General features: G+C 40.1%; 1 protein-coding gene across 1 annotated transcript in view; it reads right to left on the bottom strand.

Annotated features, from left to right (window-relative positions):
- Positions 1–18,976, bottom strand: part of UROC1 (urocanate hydratase 1) — a 45,867-nt gene extending 26,891 nt beyond the window's left edge. The window contains exons 1-9 of the mRNA XM_044676092.1: positions 18,809–18,976; positions 12,110–12,240; positions 10,473–10,566; positions 8,969–9,028; positions 7,294–7,422; positions 6,370–6,431; positions 3,909–3,975; positions 3,222–3,365; positions 879–967 (exon numbers count right to left, since the gene is read on the bottom strand). Coding sequence (XP_044532027.1) covers positions 879–967; positions 3,222–3,365; positions 3,909–3,975; positions 6,370–6,431; positions 7,294–7,422; positions 8,969–9,028; positions 10,473–10,566; positions 12,110–12,240; positions 18,809–18,934 — 902 coding nt within the window. The 5' untranslated portion in view covers positions 18,935–18,976. The remainder of the gene's footprint in view (positions 1–878; positions 968–3,221; positions 3,366–3,908; positions 3,976–6,369; positions 6,432–7,293; positions 7,423–8,968; positions 9,029–10,472; positions 10,567–12,109; positions 12,241–18,808) is intronic.
- Between the last annotated feature and the right edge of the window lie 6,648 nt (positions 18,977–25,624).

Genomic DNA, 25,624 nt, shown 5'->3' with positions numbered 1-25,624 from the left:
CACTTACATCAACCTCTATTGGCCCACCATCAGCATCTATATCTGTCTATTTATACACACACACACACACACACACACACACACACACACACACACACAATATCTATATTTGTCTATTTATACACATACACACACACACACACATATATATATACATATATATATATTTAAGCTCTTATCTTCTGTCTTACTATCAGTTCTAAGATAGAAGAATGGCAAGGAATAAGCGTGGTGAAGTGTCTTACCCAGGATTACATAGCTAGGAAGTATCTGAGGACAGATTTGAACCCAGGTCCCCCCAATTCCAGGTACTACCTAGATGTCCCATCAAACTGTTATTTTAAATTTCAAAGGAAAATAATCAAGTGGCATCTAGTTTCAAGAAAATAAGGACAGGACTTTGTAGGGCTACTAAAGTGTGCTAAAAATCAATGATTCTATCCTCTACATTGGGAGGTATGGAGTCAAAATGGTCATGACCATTGGGAAACATTGGCCATGAAGGTAATGATGATGATGATGATGATGATGATGATATGATTCTTTGCCAGCTGATGCATACAAAGCTAGTAGAACCCACTCTGAGACTGCCTGGATCATCTTGTTTGATCTTCATGACAACCAGTCATGATAGGCCAGTAGGGCAAATATTGGGATATCTAATTTTCAGATGAGGAAGCCAAGATCCAGAGAGATAAAATTTAGTCCCCAAGATAACATCACTAGTTGGTACTAAAACCAGAACTAGAATTCAAACCTCTTTGCTTCCAGCCTAGTCTTTCTTTTCCTTCCATCTTATTGCCCCTTAAGTAGGGCTGTTCATCGGGTACCTCTGTCTCATACCCAACATCTTTAGCATGAAGGATAGTAAGTCCTACCTGAGTCTTTTGATGCAGTGATCTAGGCTATCCGTAACTTCCATTAGCCAGCCTTGCTGGTGACGCTTCAAGAGAGCAGCTTTATCCACCTAGGACAGATTGACCCCCATGAATTCTAAGTTTAAATGTAAAGTATCCTTTTGACTTAGAACCATAGAATGTTGGTGTAGGTAATGAATGGGCCTTAGAAATCACTTATTCTAAACTCCTCATTATTCATTTGTTTGGCTATCAACTTGTTCACTAATTGATTGATTGACTGATTTTGAGACAAGACCTTCCTAACTTGTCCTGTCTGGAAGTTCAGTAGCCACATCCACCCCAAATCCCAATACTAATTGGCATAGAAGCTTTAAATTGCTTGTTTTTTGTGATAGACTGGTTGGCCCCTCCATAGGCAGCCTGGTGGCCCTTCAGTCTCAGGAGCTAACCATTTTAGTTCTGGATTTGATGTTTATTTTAGCTCTACTGTAACGCCCAAATTCAAGCAGTTCAGAAGCTTCAGCATCCTCCCAGCAAGATAAGCTGCTTCCACTCATTTAAATTCATTTTAAAAGAGGAAAATGAAACTCATTGAGAAATGCTTTGCTCAAGATCACATATCCATTCAAGGTGAGAGATGGAGAGGTTACCCTCGAATCCAGGCCTGCTGGATCCTTTCTATTATGTTTTGGTAGCTAAAGTGTTTGTGGAAGCCTAAATCAGATTCTTCCTTAAACTTCCTTAAACAATTTGCTTGCCAATAATAAGACACAAAATCTGAGGTTTCCAGAAAGAAAGAAATAGGCTAAATTTTATTGTTGAATGAAATTTTCATTAAAATTATTTTTTGTCTCAGAACTAGGATTTGAAGCCTAAATCATTTGGCTAATTGCCTTAAATCTCCATTTCCCTTTGTCCTATACAGATCAGATTCAATGTTGAACTCCCTGATATTATAGTTAAAGATCATGAGTAGATAATTCAGGGAGACTTATTTCCTATTCAGGCCACAGACCAATCTAGAACAAGGTAAGTAACTGGGACTGGGAGGTGGTGTAAAATCAGAAGAGAACAATCCTCACATAAAAAGCAAAAGAGTTTGGTGAGTTGGTTGGTGTGTGTGTTCTTTTCTTATAGAGAAGTACAAAATGTTCCACGTATTTAAATACTTAAATTAAGAACAGGAATATAGAACTTCAGTCAATAAATAATGACCTATATATAATCATCTGTCTATCTATATATACATATATAAACACATATATGCATACATGGGCAGTTCAATGGTGTAGGGGATAGAGTGCCAGGCCTAGAGGCAGAAAGACTCATCTATGTGAATTCAATTCTGGCCTCAGACACTTACTAGTCACGCGATCCTAGGCAAGACACTTAACTTGGCCTCAGTTTCCTCATCTGTGAAATGAGCTGGAGAAGGAAAGGGCAAACCACTCTAGTATCTTTGCCAAGAAAACCCCAGATGGGATCACAAAGAATTAGACATGACTGAATAACAACAAAATAAGCCTACATTAGTGATTTCAATGCATAGGAGACAAGGATGGGAAAATTTTCAATAGAATATTGAATCAAGAATTAAAATATAAAAATAGATTATACAGAAATAGATTATACAGAAACCTCACCCTAATGTAGCTTTAACTGAAAAGTCAGAAGATGTGGTACTTGGCAATCAATGGACTTTTGATAGATCAAAGCATTTAGAATTAGAAAGGATCTTAAAAATCACCTCGTCCTACTCTCCCATTTAATAGATGAGGATACTGACCAAGAAAAGGGAAGGGATTTTCCAAAGGTCCTGTAGGTAAGAAAGTTGCTGAGCAAGGGTTTAAATTCTGGATTTCTTATTCCTAATTCCCCACTCTTGCCATAGATTATGAATTTTAAAGCCTTATGATCTTTTTTTTTTTCACAGTAAAGATAAAACAGAGGATCTCTTGGTATTTTCCATACAGGGTAGATGAAGTCAAGCTGAAAGCCCAATCTTTCTGGAAGATCTTTTTCTCAGTGGTAGCAGTTGGAGAAATCATAAGTCACGTTCACATAGTTTATGAAATGTTTTCTACACAAAAACTCTATGAAGCAGTAGCATAGGTGCTATTCTCATTTCACAGAGGAAGAGACTGAAGTTCAGACAATAAAATGACTTGCCCACAGTCATATGGTTAGTTAGTTGGGAAACATGGATTTAAGCCCATTCACTTTCCCTGCCTCGGTCTCAATTTTCTTCTCTCTAAAATGATGGCGTGGTGTTAGTAGGTGATGAGGTCCCTTCTCACTTTGGAGCTATGATCCTAGAAGTCTAAGCCTAGAGTTCTTTCCTTTTTATGGCACTGATCTCACCTCAGCTATCACCCCCACACAGCCAGCAATGACAGAAGCCTTGGCTTGGGCACCACTCATTCCTCCAAGACCAGATGTAACAAAAACCTTCCCACTTAAGTCTTCCACTCCCAAGTAGCGCCGGCCAGCATTGAGCACTGTCAGCTGCAGAGAGAAACACATTAAAGTTTTTGTTATTGTAGGCAAAAGTTTTGACTCAGAAACCTTCTACCTTAGGCAAATTCAGTGAAGGAGCAGGAAAGGTGGTCCTGAGGATGCTCTGCCTAAGTTACACGCTTATTGAGAAGAAGGGCATCCCAGAGCCCAGAGAGTTCTCTCTACATCCCAAGAGCCTAGTTAACTGCTGGGACCCTTCAATCTTCAGGAAAAGTCAGGAGGGGAGGAAGAGGGGCCAAAGAGGAGAAGCTCACAGTCAGAAAGACTGTAGGAGATATTAGGCATCATGGTGACCCAGAGTGGGATGGGTTGGCTGCAGAAGGGTCAGCCATTTCATCCTCAAAGTTCAAAACTGGTGGGACCTCGAACTGATGTAGAGAAGCAAGCCCTTCTACTCCGTGTGAGACTGAGACCCTGGAGATGGTCTGTTGGAGGTTTTGGCCTTCTGTAGGACTCTCACATCTGGCCTCCTGGGGAATCTGGCCCCAACTAAGCCATAAGAATTTATATCCCTGGATAGCAAATACCTACCACAGTGCCATGAACAATTCCTTGAGGACCAATATAGCAGTAGCTTCCAGCTGTCATCTGTCCATACCTGTCCATGAGAAGGAAGATGAAATGAACACAGCAAAAAGTAAGAATTTAATCTAATGTTGGGCCTCACATGTAAAATGGGGATAATAAAAATGTTTCCTATTTATATGGCGCTTTATAGATTATAAAGCATTTATCTCACAACTAAGGGAGGAGGATCTCAATTGGAACTCTACAAACAACTGACTAGATGCCCATTATACCTGCCTGCCTCTTCCTGGCTTTTACAAGTCCAGATTCTGGAGGATCAAATGAGATTATGTATGAAAAGCATTTTTCCCTTTAATTGCTGGGTTTCTTTTTTCATTGAAGTGATTATAGAGTTGTACCCACAAACTTATTCTTTATAGATGTCCATTTTAACTTTGCTGATGAAAGAAGTCATCTGGCTTATTTCTATGATTCCTTTTGACCTTTTTTGTGCATGTCTTAGTTTTGTTGTCCTTATCATTTCCTTTCTTTACATAGCTATAGTCAGTGTATATATCATCCTTTTGGTTCTCCCTTCCTTGCTCTATTCATATCATGTAAACCTACAATTATCTCTCACTCTGCTAGCCCACAATTATTTCACCCTCCTATAAACTCCTACGCTTAGAATAACACTCATAGCTGAAGTTTGCAAAGCTTTTTAAAGCATTTGAAAAATGCCGTATTTACTTATCCAATTTGATCCTTATCAAATTGTATATGCCTTCTCTGATATGAGTGAGGTGTTACAGGTATTATTACTCCCATTTTAGAGCTGAAGAAATTAAGGATCAGAGAAGTTATGCAATCTGCCTTTGGCTTCCCCACAATTATCAGAAAAAGGATTCCAACACAACTCTGTCTTGACTCCAAGTCCAGCATTCTTTCTATTAAGCTATGGTTTGGCACTATTCTATAGGCACTGCAGGCCCAGTTATACCAGTTTTACAAATGAGAAAACTGAGGTTCATAGTGGTTAACCAATTTGCTAATGCCACCCAGTAAATGGCAAGGATGGGATTCAGACTTGGGTCTCCAAGTCCAATACTGTCTCGGTTTCATCTTCAAAACAATTTGATGATTGATGACTTGGAGGGAAGACAGGGAGGACAGTGATCGAGGAGGAAGTAGTGTTGCTAAGGTAGGGAATACAAATAGTTATACTTTATTTATCCTACTTCTCCATTTATTCTATAATTAAAAGAGATCATAGAATCATAGAAGCCATTGGTGGCATCAGGGCTAGAAGTCCTGAGTTCAAATATGACCTTGGCTATACTAGCAGTGTGACCTTGGTCAAATCACTTAACTTCTGTTTGCCTCAGTTTCCTCAACTAAAAATGGGGATAATAACAACATCTACCTCCCAGGGTTGAGGTGAGGATCAAATGAGATACTATTTGTAAAAAGCTTGTAGTATAGTGCTTGGCACATAGTAAGAGCTTATATTAAGTGCTTTTCCCTCTTCCCTTCCCTCACAAATTAAGAATTAGAAGAGACTTTAAAAATAATTTAGTTTAGATCCCTATTTCTGTCTTTTTTCTTTTTGTTTTCAGATGGGAGAGGAGTTAAGGCTCAGAGAAGATGCCTTGTCCAAGGTTATATAGATAATAAATAATGGAGTCAGGATTTGGACCTAGGTTCTCTGACTCCAGATAGAGTACTCATTCCACTACATCACATAGTCATTGTTGTTCCGTTATACCCAGCTGTTTGGGACTCTAGATGGGGTTTTCTTGGCAAAGAGTGTGGAGTGCTTTGTCATTTCCTTCTCTATTGGATTAGGGCAAACAAATTAAGTGACCTCCCCAGGGTCATAAAGCTAATGAGTGTCTGAGGCCATATTCAAACTCAGGTCTTCCTGACTACAGACCCAGCACCCTATCTGCTGAGCCACCTTACTGTCTCCAAATGATTTGTTGTTTGTTCAGTTGTTTCAGTTATACATGACTCTTTGTGACCCCATTTAGGGTTTTCTTAGCAAATATACTGGAGTGGTTTGCCATTTCCTTCTCCAGCTCATTTTTCAGATGAGGAAATTGAGGCAAACAGGATTAAGTGACTTACCCAAGGACATATGCCTACCAAATGTCTGAGGCCAGTTTTGAACTCAAGAAGATGAGTTTTCCTGATTCAAGGACCAATACACTATCTATTGTGCCACCTAGCTGCCCCATAGACCACCTGTATACACATAGTCTCGTTCACTTTTTGTTTCACGTCTGTAGATCAATTTTTCCCATACCAATTATGAGCTCTCTGTAGGCAAAGATAGGAACTGACCTTTACTTCTTTAGTGTCCCATGGATTCGAAGTGTTCTGGGCTCTGAATAAGTGCTCAGATCAAGACCATGAATAAGATGAATTCTACATAACTACCATCCAAATAATCAAGTTGCTTGCTTTTTAAAAAATGTTGACTTACATTGTGACTCCCATTGCAAAGAATTTCTCATATTCCATTCTGGAGGAATAATTGGGAATTACCTAAAAAACAACACCAAAAACAACACACTGAGAAATGCCTCAGTCTGTTGTCCTGATTCCGCCCTTCCCAACATATCAGAAATGGTATTTCCTTCCACTAAATTCACATAGCAAGCAAGGAAGAAAAATCGGATGAATGGTTTAGAAAAGGCACACGACCTCCTACCCAGCTGATTCTTCAATGACTTTCTACAATGCTGCGACTATGTATATGCTTATCATTATAGATGATATAATGGGAAAAAATAGCTAATGTACCCAATATACTGAGCACCAAAAGAAATATTCAGAGTATGTAGCCCTAGTAGCTTGTTAGGTCAGGATGGAGTCAGAACATGATGTTAATAAAGTTATAGGTTGGATCCAGGGGTGTGATGGTAAATGTTTAACAATCAGCTTTCCCCCACAAAAAAAGTAAGTATGACAAACTTTTCTGTTTAATTTTCACTATCAACATTTCCTTAATCACTTTGCTAAGTCTGCACAATCAACAAAACAATTCCCCAAGCCTTGATTTCCAGTCACTTCTAAGGTGTAAATGGCTTACCCTAAAAACTTAACAAACCAGTGCCAACTGGCTCCAAGACACCCCTGATCTGATTACTATGTAGGGCAATTAGCTTGCTCTGTGACACAGTCAGACTGATCTTTTTACATCAGTCATAGATTAACCCTCAAGTTAGACAGCCATCTTGCAAATGCATGCCCTTGGTCAAAAGGGGGAGAGTGAATAATTCAGTGTACCCCCTTCTAAGGCTAGTGATACAACTTAGGTCTTATTGAAAGGGACAGAGTTGGGAGAGTCAACAGCACCATCTTCCTACAGGGAAGGTGGCCCTTTGTATTCTTCAAGGTTACCCACCATTCCATTGGTGATTACAAGCCGTGGTGCACTGGGGCTGCTAGGGAAGAGGCCCAAGGGATGGCCACTATACATGACCAAGGTCTGCTCCTCTGTCATCTCAGATAAATAGGACATGACCAATCTGAACTGGAGAACAGAGAAAGATAGACGTGATTACATGAGTGAATGAACATTTTATCTTGGTTGTAGAATCTGTCAACTGTATTTCTGGAATCCCAAGTTTACCCCTATCCCTTGGGAACTTGCCATGAGGGGAGTCCCAGAATGACCTAGCCTCTGGCTAAATAATAAACTTTAATGTACTTACTGATTTCAGTTTAGGTGAAACTAGTAGATATAATCAAATCTTAAGCATCCTTTTTGTCTTAGAAGTTGTATCAAAGTCCTCTCCCAGGTAGCCCAGCCCTTGGCTGGATCCTTTCTTTAGTATCCATAGTAAAGCATCAGCCTCTCCCTGATAATCCCGTCTAGGACTTCTCATTTTCTTGTAGCAATTGTAAAGCCAATCAATCACACTTCCCAGTCTAGTTCCCCAAAAGGCATGTAAGATCCTTGTGTTCTATTGTTCTTTTAAGAATCATTCTCTCTGCCACACTGTCCCCAGAGCCCTCAGAGCTTTGACTTCGTGTGGTATTTAGCACTGGGCTCTGTGTGGCGGCCAATTATTAAGGACTTGTCTCTTTTCCAGATTATAAAGATTTGGTTTTTTTTGACTACTTTAATGGTTCTGCATTTTTTCCAGGTTGACAAATGAAAGAATAATTGCTTCAGAGGGACTTTAACTCTTCTTGTCTGTCTTTTTTTTTTTTAAATTTTAAACCCTTAACTTCTGTGTAGTGACTTATAGGTGGAAGAGTTGTAAGGGTAAGCAATGGGGGTCAAGTGACTTGCCCAGGGTCACACAGCTGGGAAGTATCTGAGGCCGGATTTGATTGTCTGTCTTTTTCATTTTACAGATAAGGAAAGTGAAGCCCAGAGAGGGGAGATGGATTGCCCCCAGTCACATAATAGGAGTGGTACAAGTAAGACTAGAACTCGGATCATCTGACTTAAAGCTTGCACTCCTTTAATTACACTCCCAGTGAGTAAATCACAGGCAGATTAAACCATTTGCTCTAAGGGCTCCTCTAAGAAAGAGAGGCCTCAAAGCTCTATTCCACATAACAAATTAACCTCTTTATCCCCTAAATATATTTAGGAATGACTCCTCCCTGGAAGGTCTCTCTTTTGATTGTGTTATCTTGGGCTCTACTTGTTTTTCATTAAAAATAGACCAGAGAGTTATAAGGAAGAGCCAGAGCCTTCTTCCTCCCTCTACTGCAGGGTGGCAATATCTTTGGGCTAACAGGTACTGAGGTCTTTGAGTAAAGAATCTCACCTTCCTCAGTTATAGAACAGATAGTGGAAACTATGTCTAGACTGAACCTAGTCTCATGAAGGCCACCTTCCCTTAAAAGTAATCATGAAACCCTAGATTGCTCAGAGCCTGGCCTCCAGACCATCATACTAAAAGAGATCCTTGGAGCCAGAGGGGACTTTCCAGCATCCTTAGAAAACAGAGATTGTGAGTCAGACTCAATAGCAAACTCATCTTCATTTAATGGCAACTTGAAGTGAGAGGAAGCCCAAGTTCAAATTTCTATACTTAAACCAATGATGAAATCCACTCTACCTGTGCCCAGTTGCTGAAGACCTGGCCATTCCCTCCATAAGTCACGAGTTCCTGGGGAAACTGTTGAATAAAGATAACATCAGAGACTGGATGAACTTGCTTTGTTCCACAGCAATGCTGGGCCTAGTTACTTTAGAAGGACAGCATCTTGAAGGACCCTGGAGGATGTGATAAACTTACTGAGTTCAAATATCTTAGTGGGGCCCTTTGAAGTCATCTCACCTTGTAACCTTACTTCACTTTCAAAGACTTTCCTGTCATTATGCCCTTCCCTCCTTCATAAACTTTGATTGGAATATAAAATCCTCGGTTTGAATTTTAAGTCCTCCTTAACCTATCTTCTTCCTACCTTTCCAATTTTCTTAATCTTATACCCAGTTCCTGCACCCCTGCTTTCTCCTTCTTAGGTCCCTTTCTTTGAACAAATTACTTTATCTCCCAACAGTAGGCATCTTTGTTAGTTGTTTCCCATGCCTGAAACTTTCTCTCTCTCAACTTCCATTTCTTGGCTTTCTTCAAGGTTCAAATAAAATCTCACCTTCCTCAAGAAACCTTTTCCAAACCCCTCTAATGCTAGTGCCGTCTTTTGTTTTAATATCTTTACATATCTTATTTGTACATAGTTGTCTACGTGTTGTCTCCCCAGTTAGACCATGAGCTCCATGGGAATAGGAAATATTTTTGTCTTTTATATTAGCAATGCTTGACACTTGACTTGACTTAGCTACAGGATAAAATCTATTCTCTCTAGTTTGACATTCAAAGACCTTCATATTTTAGTCCCGACTTACCTATCCAAACTGATGTTCTACTCATCCCATACACAAATCCTCTGCCTACTTAGGATGGTCTTCTCAGTGTCCCATGAACATGAAACGTTCATCCCTATCTCCAGGTCTTTGCTCATGATATCCGGTCCAAGTAGAACTCCCCTTTTCCTTTTACTCCTCTTAGTTCCCTGTTCAGATCCTTTCAATCTTTAAAGACCTCATTCAGAAGACTTAGAGGGGAAAGGGCCTAAGGGGTCTTCAAGTCCAACCCACTTGTGTGGCTGATAAGAAAACTGAGGCGTGGAGTGATGGGTAATGCCTATCCCAAGGTCTGCTAGTCAGTAAGTGGCTAAGCCAGGACTCAAACCTTTTGCCTCTATATCCATTCATCTTTCCACTACACTATGCTGTTTCCTAATGCACACCCAGTATCCTCCATGAAATCTTCTTCCTCTCTCCTAGACTACTGTGCTAACTAGTCATGGAACTATGAAAAAGTAACGACCTTCTTCCCAATCCTTGACACATCCTCTAACAGCATACCTTTCTCTCAAAGGACTCTTTCTTTATTTTCACAGGAATTCTTGGTAACCAAATGGAATCGAATTCTTTGAACTTTGGGCTTTGAAAGTGATTTAGGAGATGCCTTGGTTTGCATGTGAGATGAGGGTAGGAGATAATCTCTATGACTACCTACACAGGTGTCATGGGCAGATGTCATGGCAGTGGATTACCTGGGCTACGGAGGGGTCCAGGTTGTTCATGATCATGTGCATTATTGCTGCGGCTGATTTAGTCTTACAAGGATAGTTCTCAATTGGGTAGGCCCTGAAAGACACAGATATACCCAGTATGACAGCAGGAAAAAGGGTAAGTGATATTCACATTGAAAAACAATTGTTATATTGGGGAAAAATCACTTATCTTCTATTGCCTTTTATGTGTCAGCCTTGAGGCCAAGACCAAAAATCACTGTAAAGAAGAATGCATGGTTCACCAAGTTCAGATGCACATTTTCCTTCTGACATTTTTTTTTAATAAAATATGTCCTCTTATACCCTCCTCTCCTATGTCCTCTGACATTTTTATAAAATATGTCCTCTTATTATCTCCGCCCTCCAATCAAGGAAGCAGGCCCAAATCAGCCATCAATTTGAACTCACCTCTTCCTTTGGGAGTTCAAACATTCTCAAAGTTACCCAATTTTCTAAATCCAATTACCATGTCATTAGAGAAGAAGTATAGGATACTAGACTGAGAGCTGGTCCTGGAGCCAGGAAGACCTACCTTCAGATTGTTATCCCACTTAATTTCTCAGTGCCTTGTGCACCTTTTCAAAAGCAGGAGATGCAGAGAAATTACTGACCTACTTTGGGAGAAAGTTTCCTGATCAGGGTGTTCCCTGCATCAGGGAAATCATAGGTCCAGTCCCTGGATCAAAATAACATTTTTCTTCCCTGACTCCTAACTATTTATTTAAAAATCCCTGAAACTGCCTTGCAGTTTATGAGGGTACAAGCAAACTTATTTTTAGGAGAGGAAAAAATGTTGATTACTAGTGCTACTACTGCCACTCATTCCCCAGGAGGGAATTAAGGGCAGTCAGGAGTACAAAAGTGTCTGGGTGAGAATCAGAGCACAGAAAAGGAGAGCCAAAGACAATTTTCCCATGTTCTTATCCCTACCTCTCCCTTCTCTGAGCCTTTGATGATTCTAATTCCCCCATGCTTAGAACAAACTTCCCTTACACCTTTTTCTTGGTCAAACCTCCTCCTTTTATCATCTTGTTTGTCTTCTCAGTGAGTGGGTGAGGGGCTGGTGGGAAGGAGAGAATTTGGCACTTAAAATAAAAAAAAAATATTTTTAAAAATATTTAAATTTTAATTTATTATTATATATTTACATTATATGTTATTATATATTTATATGTTATATATTATTAAATTTAATATTTACAAATAAATGTTAAAAGAAAGAAACCTGTCCTTTACTTCAAGGTTCATCTTAGTCTCTGGTTCCTTCTAGCTCCAAATCTATGATCTTCATTGAAGTAGGAGGCTACACCAGATGATCTCTAAGGGATCTTCCCTTTCTAATAGTCTAGGATTTCTCTCCCCACTTCCACCCCCCCACACACACACACACAAGAGGTTAATCATATATTTGATTGAAGTCCAAAAGGGTAATCAGTTTTTCTTTCCAGAAAAGTAGAAAGAGGGGATAGAAGAGAGAAGAGGGTAGAACTAATGGAAATTGTCTAATGTCTTGGCATCCTTCCTATTTACCCAGCCTGATTTATCTTGGTAATCATTAGCACTGCAAACTTTTACTTCTTCTCTATTGCCTGCAATCTGGTATTGTAGATACTCACCTCATCTCAATATCTGGACAGAATCTGTACATGTAGATGTGCCCATACAGTTTTAGCTCCTGGGCAAATTCTGGTGCCAGAAGCTTGTGTACTTCAGGGGGGAAATACCGCAGAGCATTCTTCAGTGCCAGCTATCAGAGACAAGCGAGGAGGTGAGGCATTATTGAGCAAGGACACAATATCTCAAAGGTGAGTGTAGGGGGGTAGCGAGGTGGCTCAGTGGATTAAGAGCCAGGCTTAGAGAAGGGAGGTCCTGGATTAAAATATGACTTCAGGCACTTCCTAGCTGTGTGACCCTGGGCAGGACACTTAACCCCCATTGCCTAGCCCTTACTATTCTTCTGCCTTGGAACAAATACACAGTATTGATTCTAAAATGGAAAGTTTTTTTAAAAAGTGAGTCTTAGGGCAGCTGGGTAGCTCAGTGGATTGAGAGCCAGGCCTAGAGACGGGAGGTCCTAGGTTCAAATCTGGCCTCAGACACTTCCCAGCTGTGTGACCCTGGGCAAGTCACTTGACCCCCATTGCCTACCCTTACCACTCTTCCACCTATAAGTCAATACACAGAAGTTAAGGGTTAAAAAAAAAAAAAAAGTGAGTCTTAAAACATGAGTCTGGAATCGAAGACAACCTAATACCAGCTTTCCTCTGCAACTTTTTCATTCTGTTTTCCTGCCATACAACCTCTGTTCTAATTAGATTAGTCTCTTCATTGTGTTCCCTACAAACAGCTCCAACTGTGTGTTTCTGTTCATACCATTTACAATGTTCCCCTCTGCCTGGATAAAAGACCTCCCACTAACCTCTCTGACTGGCCGATTCTATTCATACTTCAGGTCTATGAATAAATCCTATTTCTAGAAAACCTTCCCTACCCCGTCTCTCCTGCCTTGAACTTTTCTTCTCCTGAATTCTTAGTGTACTTAAGGTCTGGACCCTTCCTTTGAGACTTAAACATGAACTGATTTGTTTTGGTATTTAGTTTTTTCACATGTACTTTGTATAAATGTACTCTGCAATAAAACCCTCTGGAGTTATAACTGGTTGAACCACCAGATGGTGTTGTTAGTCACTAACCTGATCCTCCTATCAATAAGGAGGTTCAAAAGCTAAGCCAGTTGAGATTCATTCTGGAGATTCAACTTTCTCTCTCCCTTCTTCCCTTTCTCTTTCCCTCTCTCTCCCTCCCTACTCTGTTCTCTCTCTCCCTCCCTCTCTCTTCTCCTCCTACTCTCCATATATACATACACATATATAAATCTTTATATGTGTATATGAATCTCCATATGAACTCTCTATATATCTGAATCTCCATAAGTATGTATGTATACGTATAAGATATATCATGCACACATGTTTTTCTATTTTTACATATGATCTCCATGACCCTGGAGATAGATATGTATGTTAGATACATATATATATGTGAGTGTGTATACATATGTGTGTGTCCACCTCCAGGGCTTATGGAATACATATAATCAATAATATAGATATATGTGATTGATTATATATATATATGTGTGTGTATATATATAAATATACAAAGAGTATTTGTGTGTCTTGGTGGGGGGAGACAGAGAGAGAAACAGAGAGAGAGAGGGAGAGAGAAAAACAGAGAGAGAGAAAGAAACAGAGAATGAAGAGAGAGGTGAGAGAAAGAAAGACAGAGACGGAGAGGTGAGAGACACAGAGGGGGGACAGAAAAAGAGAGAGAGTGAATAGGTGAGAGAGAGAAAGAGAGAAAAAGAGAGAGAAATCTTTAGGATGATCCTATATAAAAAATATAAATATATGTATGCCTTATGTTTATATTATATATATATATAGTACAATTACATATATATATATATGTGTGTGTGTGTGTATAGCCTTTTACTGAAGTAATCTATAATAAAATAAAATATCTACACTGAGGCTTCATGCTCATAGTCTCTCCAAGATTCAGGAAACCCCTAAATGGTATATAGATTGTTCTGAACCAGGATTACTAAGAAAGGCACATTTAAGGGTATCTAGTGCCCATGGCCACTCTTTTTTTGTGAATGGGCAAAGGATTCTAGAAAATATAACATAATTTTTAACTGATATTGTGCTCAATTATCAGGTAGGGCCAGTCTTTAGATGAAGATTCCAATACTTGGGTTTTAGGACCTCTCATGTATGTTATGGACTTTGTATTCTGTAAAATTGGAGTTTATTTTGGAGCATATGTTGTTATTCATTTATTTTTCAGTCATGTCTGACTCTTTGTGACCCTATTTTGGATTTTCTTGGTAATAATAGTGGAATAGTTTGCCATTTCCTCTTCCATGTCATTTTAAAGATGAAGAAACTGAGGCAAACAAGGTTAAATGGCTTGTTCAGGGTCATACAGTCTGGTCTTGAGGCCAGATTTGAGCTCAGGAAGACTGGTCTTTCTGACTCCATGCCCAGCACTCTATACCCTGAGCCATCTAGCTGTCCCTGTATATAGCAGAGTAAGGAGTTATTATAAGATTTCAGCCAAATGTTAGGATTTCTTTTGGTCTCTGCCAAGACACTCACTACTCTCCCCATTAACAACCCTGTAGTTATAAATGTTATTGCTCTCTGTTTCTAAAAACACATGTACCAGAACTTGTATATCTCAATGGAAGTTGGTCTTCAACTTTAAAGGTCACTCATCCCCTTGAACATTTATTCAGATGATATTCTCCTTGCTCAAGATACTTGGACTAGCTTTCAGAGCCCATATACTATTAGTGATATTATTTTATAGTCATAGGAAAAGCATTCTTGATCAGATAAAGAAACTGAGATGCTGATCCTGAAGAAGAGAAGCGTGGCCACTAGAGTTGCCTTTAAGTCTCTGAAGGATTCCATATGTTGGAGGGATTACAAGTGTTTCATTTGGTCCCAAGAGTAAAGAAGGAACATGAGGTGGAAATCACAGAGAAGTAAATTTAGATTTGATGTCAGGAAGAGCTTTCTAATGCTGAGTTATCCAAATGTAGAAGGAATTTGCCTCAGGGTTTTGTGGGCTTCTCTTTGTTGGAGGTCTTCAAGCAAGGCTAAATAACCAATTGTGGGGCATATAATAAAGGGGATGGGGACATTGAGATCTTTTCCAACTCTGAAAATGTGTAATTTCCTGGCATATAACAAGAATACTGTCTTTGACATTAGAGGTCAAGGGGTTCAAATTCTGCCTCTAACACATAGTAACTGTGACTTTGGCCAAGTCACCCAATCTCAGTGGGTCTCTTTCCCCATCTGCAAAATTAGAAGATTGGACTTAGATGGCTGGAGGTCCCTTCTAACTCTATGTCTATTCTTCTATGCATTTGGTTTATAGATTGTTAGATTTGGACATGACTATACACATGATCTAGTCCATCCCACAGTATTTAGAGTTGGAAGGGACTTTAGAGGTCAGTCATTTCAACCAACATTTTTCAGAGGAAAAAGCTGCAGATTTAATCAGAGATTAAATGATGCCTGAGCCTATTTGTAGACCTATGGAAAAAAGTCCTTTGACAGAGAGTTAGATTATAGGTGCAGAATGGAGCATACATTTTCAATCATAACCAATATACAAATTAATTTTGCTTGACTATACTTATTATAATGGAGGGCATCATTTGACGTGTTGGGGTGGATTTTTAGAAGGGTAAAAAGAAAGATGTAAAAAGAAAAGGAAAAAGGAATGTCAAGGAAACATTTCAAATATATAGATTACAGTAGAAGATCAGAAGGGCATATAGAAAGGCAGGGCAATGTTGATACTTCTGTGACAAATTTAATGTATACCTGAAAAAAGAAACGATTTAAATGTAAGATATTCTCAATTTCATATACTGTCCTCTTTTTCTATCCTTTTTTGGCAAACAAAAACATTTGTGTAAGTTGATATTTACCAAATTCATAACTTTTTTAAAGGAGAAAAAGCAGAGGAGAAAAGGAAGAAGTCTGTAGAAATTGTCAGAAGACCTGAAGAAGGAAATAATTACTGAAGCCAAACCTCTATGGAGGGGACTCAGTGGATAGAGAGCCAGGTCTAGAGGCAGAATGTCCTAGGTTCAAATTTGGCTTCAGATACTTCCTACCTTTGTGATCCTGAGCAAAGTCACTCAACCCCTAGCTCTTACTACTCTTCTGTCTTAGAAGCAATATTTAGTATCAATTCTAAGACAGAAGGTAAGGATTTTTTAAAAATCCTTATGGAAAAGGGTGAGAATGGTATGAAAGGTATAGGTAAGGATCAGTCTTGGTAGGTAGTCTTCAATAATTTCTCCTCTGATATAGGAGAGATATTACTGAGAAGTTTGGAGGCACAGAGGTGATAAGCTGAACAAGATAGAAGGCTAGGCTATTCCACAAGGGTGGAATGAAAGGGGGCAATTGGGGGAGAGGGCAAAAAAATCTGGCTTAGCTACTCTGGGGAATGAGACAGTAAATAAGGAATAAAAGGGTTTCTCAGCTCCAATGAGGGCCTCCCTGAGGCTATAGAGCACAGCATTTATAAAGGGCAAAGTCAATTTGTTGGTGAGCTTCAAGATGAGTTCCTATCCATTTAAGGCTGAAGTGGTGTTGAGGTCATGGTTTATTCAAGTTAGGAAGGAAAAAAAATTTTTTTTAACCCTTAACTTCTGTGCATTGGCTTATAGGTGGAAGAGTGGTAAGGGTGGGCAATGGGGGTCAAGAGACTTGCCCAGGGTCACACAGCTGGGAAGTGTCTGAGGCTGGATTTGAACCTAGGACCTCCCATCTCTAGGGCCGACTCTCAATCCACTGAGCTACCCAGCTGCCTAGGAAGAAAATTTTAACATTAGGATAGTTTCTTTACTGTGTTGAATTCTTGGTTTGCTCCAATTATAGTGGTTTAAAAAACAGGTGATATGTTTTTTGGAGGAATGCTTCTCTCGATATCTCCAATGTGGAGTCATTCATCAAGGCTCCAGTGCCACTTCTTCCTGATACCATGAACACTTAGTATCTGAACCATAGGGTTTAGTCATTTGCTTACAAATATTTCACGTGTAAGACAACAGTCCACAGCTTCAAATGCAGGAAGAATACTTTCTCCTCTTGTTTTCCTAGGAGACCTGAACATAGGAATGGGCATGCAATAGGTACCAAATACAAGCTTAATAGATTGGTTTCACTGAAAAGACAGGCAGTCTAGTTGTAGTCCAGGTCTTAACAGAGGATTACAGGACTGGCGCCCAGACAAGAGAGTTTTGTAAGAGCATAAATCATTAACCCTAACCTTTGACATCTGCGTGGACAACACTCAGTTAAAGATAACACTGAAGTGTGTGTGCATAGGGTAGCAGAGGGTTGGGGTGGGGGGGAAGAGAAACTTCCTCCAGTTTCAAATGCCTTTTCCCAGAAATCTCTGATATTTAGAGGCTTTCTTCTTAATGAGACAAATCATATCTTGTAATGATGATAATAATATTTTAGTGGTTATCTCTTTACAGTGCTTTCCGGTACTACCTTGAGAGAAATATCATGATAACCATATTACAGATGTTAAAAAGGAGGGATAAAGAAATTTAGCAACTTGCTCAAGGTCATTGGGGAGGAGAAAGAACCACATCTGTGATTTTACTTCTATCAAAGTAGTCATATGTTTTGCAATTTTTCTATGCTTGAGACACTTAGATGACATACTATAGTTTATGAACTAATAGGTGGATAGAGTGTTAAACTTGGAGTTAGGAAGTTGTGGGTTCAAATCATATCTCAGATACCAGCTGTGGGACCTTGGGCAGGGTCATTAAACCCCTCCCAGCTTCAGTTGTTTTTTTTTTTTTTTTTAACAGATGAGGATAATAATAGTACCTGTAAAAATCTGTAAAATGAGGATAATTATAACACCTAATCCACAGGGTTGTTATAAAGATCGAATGAGGTAATCTATTTTAGTACTTTGCAAACCTTAAGGCACTAATTAAATATTAGCTATATTATTATGTTTATGATTATTATTACCAGACATAAGCAAGTTTTCCTGATATGGAAGTTCTGTGTGTTCCCCCCACAACTTATGACTTCTCAGCCTACATGATTGAGAAATCCAAGAACCACATCCAAAAGACACACAATTTTGTTGTAGGCTTAGTCATGGGAAAGAGATAAACTATAAAACCCGCTAGGGAAAGCATGAGGAATATGGCCATACTAGAATCATAAACTTGAATTTTTACCAATATCTAGGACTGAAAAAAGGTATTTGGGGATAGACTGCTTGATACTCTGAACTTTTGAGAGCCAATCCATTTCAACTCATGGTTTGGTCCAATGAGAGTGGTTGTTTAGATCCCCCCCCCCCAAAGTCTAGAATCAATAGCTTCTCCTTTGGGGTTGCATTTTGTTGACTTATAGATAACAACAGCTCATGTATTTTCATTAAAAAACACCCGTGGGAGCAGCTGGGAGGCTCAGTGGATTGAGAATCAGGCCTAGTTATGAGAGGTTCTAGGTTCAAATTTGATCTGACACTTCCCAGCTGGGTGACCCTGGGCAAGTCACTTGACCCCCATTGCCTACCCTTACCACTCTTCTGCCTTGGAGCCAGTACACAGTATTGACTCCAAGACGGAAGGTAAGGGTTTAAAAAAAAAAAAAAGAAAAGGGAAAAGTGCTTTGGAGGTCAAGACAATCTGTCCCCAAAACCACAATTACAAAGAGAGAACGCCTGAGCCTTCTTACCTGTTCTTCCTTTGGAGAAAGGTTGGGGGTTCTCACAGGAGCATGGGGTAAGCCATCCCTCCGTCCTTTATTTTCTGGTAAGGGGTGCAGGGGCAGCCCTTTACACAGCTCTCTCAGGTTAGACATTTCTGGCTGATACAGAGAAGGGCAAAGACAGCTCCTGCAGAGCCAGAAGATCAGGCCTGGCAAAGAGAGAGAATAAGAAGTTCTGGGACCGCTGTGACCTTGGTCACCCACCTCCTCTCCCTAGCTCACACCATTGGCTACCTTGTTTCACTTAAAAGTGAATCATTCACAGCTATCATTGTGCCCCTGGATGGGGGGGGTGGAGAGAGGACAGTTTGACCAGTTTGACACTTTTTGATATTGATTTTGCTCACTTGCTTGAGGAAAAATGTTCTATTTGATATACTATCTCATAACAGTTGGTGTGAGGTTTGGGATTCCAAGATCCAGCACAAGGAGGGGTAGTAATATGTGCCATGCAAGTTGCCTGGGCAGGAAAAGTTCACCAGGGAAATGGGTTGGGTGGGATACTCTCTGGGTCTGGGTCTGACCCAGTTCTTAAGGTACCAGAAACTTCTATCCACAAGATGAGACAATCTTCTTTTGTAATGCTCTTGGTCTTTAGGCTGACCAGATAGTCAGCTGGTATTTGCCTCTCTAAGGGCATGTAATGCTCAGCAAAGGGCTGCTTTGCACCCAAAGTCCACAGGGGAGCTTTTGTTCCGATGTCTGGTCTGTAAGTTTCAAGTGGTATAATCAGGGGTGGCAGTGTTCTTTCCAGTGTACAATACCCTTGGCTGTAATAATGAGAAAGCACTGGAGTTACCCTGTTTGGCATCACTATGGTTCCCAATAAAATTCTAACTTATGGATGATTTGGTAAAACATACCTTTAGCAAAATTTGGAGGGTGTCAGTTGTCTCAAAAACCCAAAGAGCCCCAGGAGATGCTGAGCCTCCTCTAAAGTATTTGGAGTTTACAAGTGAAAGAGATGGCTAACTGGGTTCAGATCGGTGGCTCCCTGAAGACCAGATGATCCCCAGGAATTTAATGAATTTGAGGGTCCCTATATTTTGTTAGGAACTATAGGAATTATTGTGCATCCCCTCCAATCTAGGTAATCAGTTAGTATAAAGAGATCTATGACTAGATTCTATTCTTCAATTTTAGCTTTAGGAGAATGTCATGAAATATATTGGTCCTGGAGTCCAGGGAATTCTCAGATCCTGCTAGCATAGCCCAGGAGCCATAGGTGGATAATTTAGAGAGGTCATGGGGAATCTTGTCAATACATACTAGGCTAGCTCTTACATGAAAAATAATTGTAAGCAATTAATAGCTTAACTATTGTCAACAATGCAGAGATCCAGGACAGCTCCAAGGTTCTCACGACAAAAGAAGCTCTCCACCACCATAGAAGGAGCTAATGAAGTCTGAACATAGACTGAAGCACACCATTCTTTACTTTATTTCCTCCATACATTTTTCTTCAGTAAGTAAGCAATATGTATCTTGTTTCACAACATGACAAACATGGAAATATATATATGCATATATATAGTATGATAGCACATGTGCAACTTATATTATATTGCCTTGTCGTCTTGGGGAGGAGGAAGAGATTATAGGGAGACAGAGAAAATAGATCTCAAAATATCAGAAAATGATCATTAAAAACTGGGTTGACATCTAGTCTGAGGGAAAAATTAATTTAAAAAGAAAAATAATTAATTTGGTAAAGGCAAATTGTGGCTAAGTTTTGGTTAAAGGAATTGAGTAAAACATGCTAATTAAGTGTGCCACTGAAAATCATCATCCTTTGAGTTCTGATTCTTTTTAGTGACTTCTATAATATTAGGGAATGGGGCCTTGATGGTATAAGGGGGAAAAAGTGGTCTTATGGGTTCAATATATTAAAAGATGGTCGCCAGAGGATTGAAATATTACCAATCCTCAATTAAGAATAACCTAAAGTCAAAATTGACTTTTATGGAAGTTTATTTACAATTAAGAAGAGAGAGAGGAAATAAGGAAATAAGAATCTAACCCAGTAGGTAATTTATTACGATCCTCTAATTAACCCAGGTAGATCTTAACCCTCAGAGGAGAGTCAGAGGGCCAGAGGCCTAGAGGTGAATGAAGCAAAACTTCATTCACAGAGTCTACTAAAAGAAATTTCTTAAGAGAAGTTCAGGAAGATTCTGTCAGTCTTTAAACTTACCATGTAAAATTCAAAGAAGATATTTAAAGCAGTCTCACCAGGGTCCCAGCATTCCAACACTCCTCCATGAACCAGAAGAGGCCCGTCACCAGAATCCCTCTTCAACCAAAGACCTCTCACTCACTCAACTCCCTCTTTTTAAAGGGGTCACTTATGCGTCACTTCCTGTGCCTCCCTCCTAGTTCATGTGTCCAATCACAATAGACACTTCTTATAGTACTGCCTAGGGGACAGTCAGTTGATTCTGATTCCCGGCACCCACTCTAGCACACGTAGGTTATGGACCTCCCAAAATTGGAGGTGTTCTTACCTTTGGTGATTAAATCTAAAGATGGGCAACGTAGACTTAATCTAATTATCAAAATGGAATGACTATTCTGTTGAAGTTGCAAAAGTAAGGCACCACTCCTTTTTCTCTGGTTTCTTAACCAGTCAGAAGGTGTGGCTAAAAGAGGATATTGTTTTTATCAATATACTTTCATTTTCTGATTTCTTTATAGCTCCAATTTCAATTTCCAATTTTTTTATAATTTCAATATAATTAAAATAATTTGTTTCTTTGAATCCCAGCTGTAGTTGGGGGATGGGAGTGGAAATGTTGTTAACTATTTTAACTAGTGATGGGAAGTCTACTGGATTCTATTTAACCCTTCTATGAATAGGTTGGTGATAGATTTAATCTTGTCCCATGGGACTAGATGAGTAGCCAAAGAATCTTTGTTGATTAGAGGGGTGCTAATAGAGGCTACTATGGAAGAAAACCAAGTAATGTGATGGTGTCAACAGTTAAAGGGAACCTGGACCTTTTCCATCATATTGCCCAGGAAGCCCTTTAGTGTCATGGAAGTGCTCACGTGGAGAACAGGATTTCCTAGCTTGGGACACTGAATTAATAAAGGACAAGAAATGATTCATATTAAATGAGGACCAGTGAACTGGTCGTGGTAGTAAGGAGCATTGGGGCCCCAAGGGGCCATCAACTTCCTATTTATTTTTTTGGGGGTGATGCCATTTATATAAATGGGGGATACCATTGGGAGGTTATCCCTCCCTCTGTGGTTGGTGAGTTGGCAAAAACATAGAGGAGCTCCCTGGGATTCTTCCTGAGACTAACCAGTTGGGGGTGCCCAAATCCCACAGTTGCCAGTTAAGCTGGGCCTGTTCTCCAGGTCTTTCAAAACCCACCTATACTTTACTCTATTGATACAGCCTTGCTTATTGTCTCTACTTCAGGCAAGTGTAATGTACTAAGCCCAATGTTCATCAGGTCCATGAGGTCAGAGTTGTATATTAGATTTAGGGTGTTGTTTGGGATAGACCAAAAGCCATTTTGGGGTTTCTTCCTCAGTTGCTGGCAGCAACAAAAGTGGCAGCATTTGTTTCCCTGCCACACTTTCATGAGTTTCTTGGGGTTTATTTGGAAAGGCTATCGAGAGGTCTGAGCCAGGCCATTTCAAAGTCCTGAGCAGAATGCTTAGGGGCCAGCTGTTTCCTCTCCTCCACTCTGGAGAACCTCACATGCAAGAAGTCAATCCTCTAGATCAGTGATTCCCAAACTTTTTGTGCCTACCACCCCCTTTCCCGAAAAAATATTACTTAGCCCCCTGGAAATTAATTTTTAAAAATTTTAATAGCAATTAATAGGAAAGATAAATGCACCTGTGGCCATCACTGCCCTCCCTGGATCACTGCAGCACCCACCAGGGGGCAGTGGCACCCACTTTGGGAATCACTGCTCTAGGTAATTCAATTTAAACTGGAGGAAGAAGGGGAGGTGGTGAGGGGAATGCATCCTCACCCCAATTCCAGTCTTCCTGTCTTAACAGCAGAGCATGAGCATAAAACTGGATCATGTCCTGCCATAGGCTTTATGTTGCCAAGGGAAAGTGTCTAAGATGCCCAACCACAATGTGATTGGGGCAGGCCCCTGATGTACAGTCTAGCAGTTACCTTCTGTTACCTAACTCTGCCAAGATCATTAGACCCAGTTGGAGAAAACAGCTGATGTTTCCAAAGGAGAAAGCTGGTATGGTTGGGAGATGGAACATTCTAAGACAGATCTCAACTCGAGTCAGAACCTAGCAGGGAGAAAGTGAAGCAAGCAAACTTTATAGAAGGGAAATAGTCACAATATGAGAGGTAGTCAGAGAAGATTGAAACAAATTAGGTCTGGGGAAAAATCAGTGACTTTTTTATAGGGTTCTAATCTGGGTCAAATGGGACTTGGCATTGGGGAAAAGGAAAAGGAATCAAGACCAGTTGTATAGGTCAAGTTTCTGGGACTGATGCTGACCTCAATATTGGGGAAAACTGGAGGGAATTGGGGTTAGTTGACATTCAAACATCCATCTCAGAAAAAGGGGTTTCTGGCCATTACAACAGCATTACTTTGGCCAGGAGACTCAAGGGATTTGGGCTTTCCTGGCTTCTTTGTTTAGGGGTACAGTGAGGCTACTCATAAGAAATCAATAGAAATTTATTGAGAATTAATCAGTTGAAATGTATTATTACACAGCACCCAGCCTTATTCTAAGTATTATTGGGTTGTTGGGAAAAGCACAAATATATTTAAATAATACTCTGTCCTCAAGAGCTTTCAGTCTAGTAGAGAAGAGGAGACATGAAATTAGATAATTGTTTGTCAAATGAGTGGCCAAGACCAGTAGCAGAGAAGGAGCCAATAGATAAAGCAACAACTCAATTGCACATTAATTTTATCACTTTGTATGTTATTAGTTGTTGTTATTTAATTAGTAATGAATGTGACTAACAAAACATTAAGGCATAATGTAATTATTAAAAGGAATGATCGATTAACATTTTAAAAATATCAGTATTGGCATGACATGAGTTTCTAGTCATTATAAATTAAATAGGTCTTTGGCAATATCAGATTCAGTTTCTTCCTTTACCTTTTTTTTTTTTTTTTTAAAATTTTAAACCCTTACCCTCCATCTTAGAATCAATACTAAGAGTGGTAAGGGCTAGGCAATGAGGTTAAGTGATTTGCCCAGAGTCACACAGCTAGAAGTATCTGAGGTCAGATTTGAATCCAGTACCTTCCATCTCAGCTTAGCTCTTTATCCATCTATCTTTCCCTATCTCCCATTATTTTTTTTTTTTACTCTTAACTTCTGTGTATTGGCTCCTTGGTGGAAGAGTGGGCAATGGGGGTCAAGTGACTTGCCCAGGGTCACACAGCTGGGAAGTGTCTGAGGCCAGATTTGAACCTAGGACCTCCTGTCTCCCATTACTTCTTGAAAAGTAGGTCAATAAAAAAAAAATACATCCAACATGCAGATCACAGTGGTGTGGATTACAACCTATCCATCAATACTCTTTCCTTTCTTATTTCTTATCCATGTCATACTTCTCCATACTTGTCCATAACTGTCTACCTTGGATCCAATAAGCATGCTGGGGTGGCCCTCCTTTGGAGTTCCTTTCTCTTTTCATTGTATGGATACCAATGGAGCTCAGTGTTTACCATATGTTATCAATCAATCAACACGAATTTTTTTTTTAAATTAAGTACCTGCTACACAACAGGCATTGTGCCAGGCTCTCTGGACGGGAATACTAATGTGACTGTGTCCCTGCCCTCAAGGAGCTTATTGACCCACTCAACCTGCCCATTTCCTTCAGCTGGTCATACCTCTCTCTGATGACATCCTTTCTGAAATTCTCCTGAGCAGTTCTTGGCTGGTGGAAGACGTTGGCTATTCCCTCCCACCCGTGCATGTTTCCAGTGCTCTTTGGGGTAAGGAGATGATCAGTGATTTGCAGCCATCCCAACTCATTTGAAGGATACTGTTGTTTAAAAGATGGGACCAAATATAACCAAATATATTCTGCCTGGGTCCAGCTCTGCCCATGGGTGTGTGTGGCCAAATGAATAATCCTTGCTTTTCCAAACCCAACACTTTTTCATCTGAAGATATTCTCTTCTCTAATATTCTATGATTCTGTGACTTATAATTGATGATTGATTGGCTTCTGCCAATTCACGGAGGGAGGGACAATGTAGTAGGGTAGTAGGGAAGGTGTGGTTAATGACGGAAAAGCATTGACAGAGGGCGCTCCTGAAACAATTTCAATTCAGCTAGAGAGGGAAGAACCTACGACCTAGGAGCTGGGTATTTAATTTAAAGGGCCAAAAGTGTGCTCCCGCTCAACTTCCCCAAACTAGGCTGACAAGCCTAAGACTTTACTGGGGAGCCAGTCTCGAGTCAAGTGAAAGAGCCCTTTCCAACAACTGCTAAGGGGCTTTGGTGGGGAGGTGCAACTGCAAGGGACGCTGGAGTTCTGGGTCACCGACAGGACTTGGGACAAAAAGAGGTTTCGTGAGGCAAAGGAATACTGTAACTTTTCCTCATTCCTCCTCCTCCAAGCCGTCTTCTAGGATTGCCCTATTCTGCCCCTCTTGAGCCCGGTGCTGGAGTCCAGACAACACATAGTGACTCTCAAAGGCCCTTCTCATTCTGCCTCCCTGCCCGCTGTCCGCACTCCCACCCCCCACCCCCATCCTTTTGCCTCTCTGTTGGCCGGGCACTGGAGGAAGTCACAGGACGAGCGCAGAGCACGAAGCC

This window comes from Gracilinanus agilis, chromosome 1 (assembly GCF_016433145.1).
Source record: "Gracilinanus agilis isolate LMUSP501 chromosome 1, AgileGrace, whole genome shotgun sequence".
Classification (NCBI taxonomy): Eukaryota; Metazoa; Chordata; class Mammalia; order Didelphimorphia; family Didelphidae; genus Gracilinanus; species Gracilinanus agilis.
The sequence above is the reverse complement of the archived record's forward strand: the minus strand, read 5'-3'. Positions and strand labels throughout refer to the sequence as shown.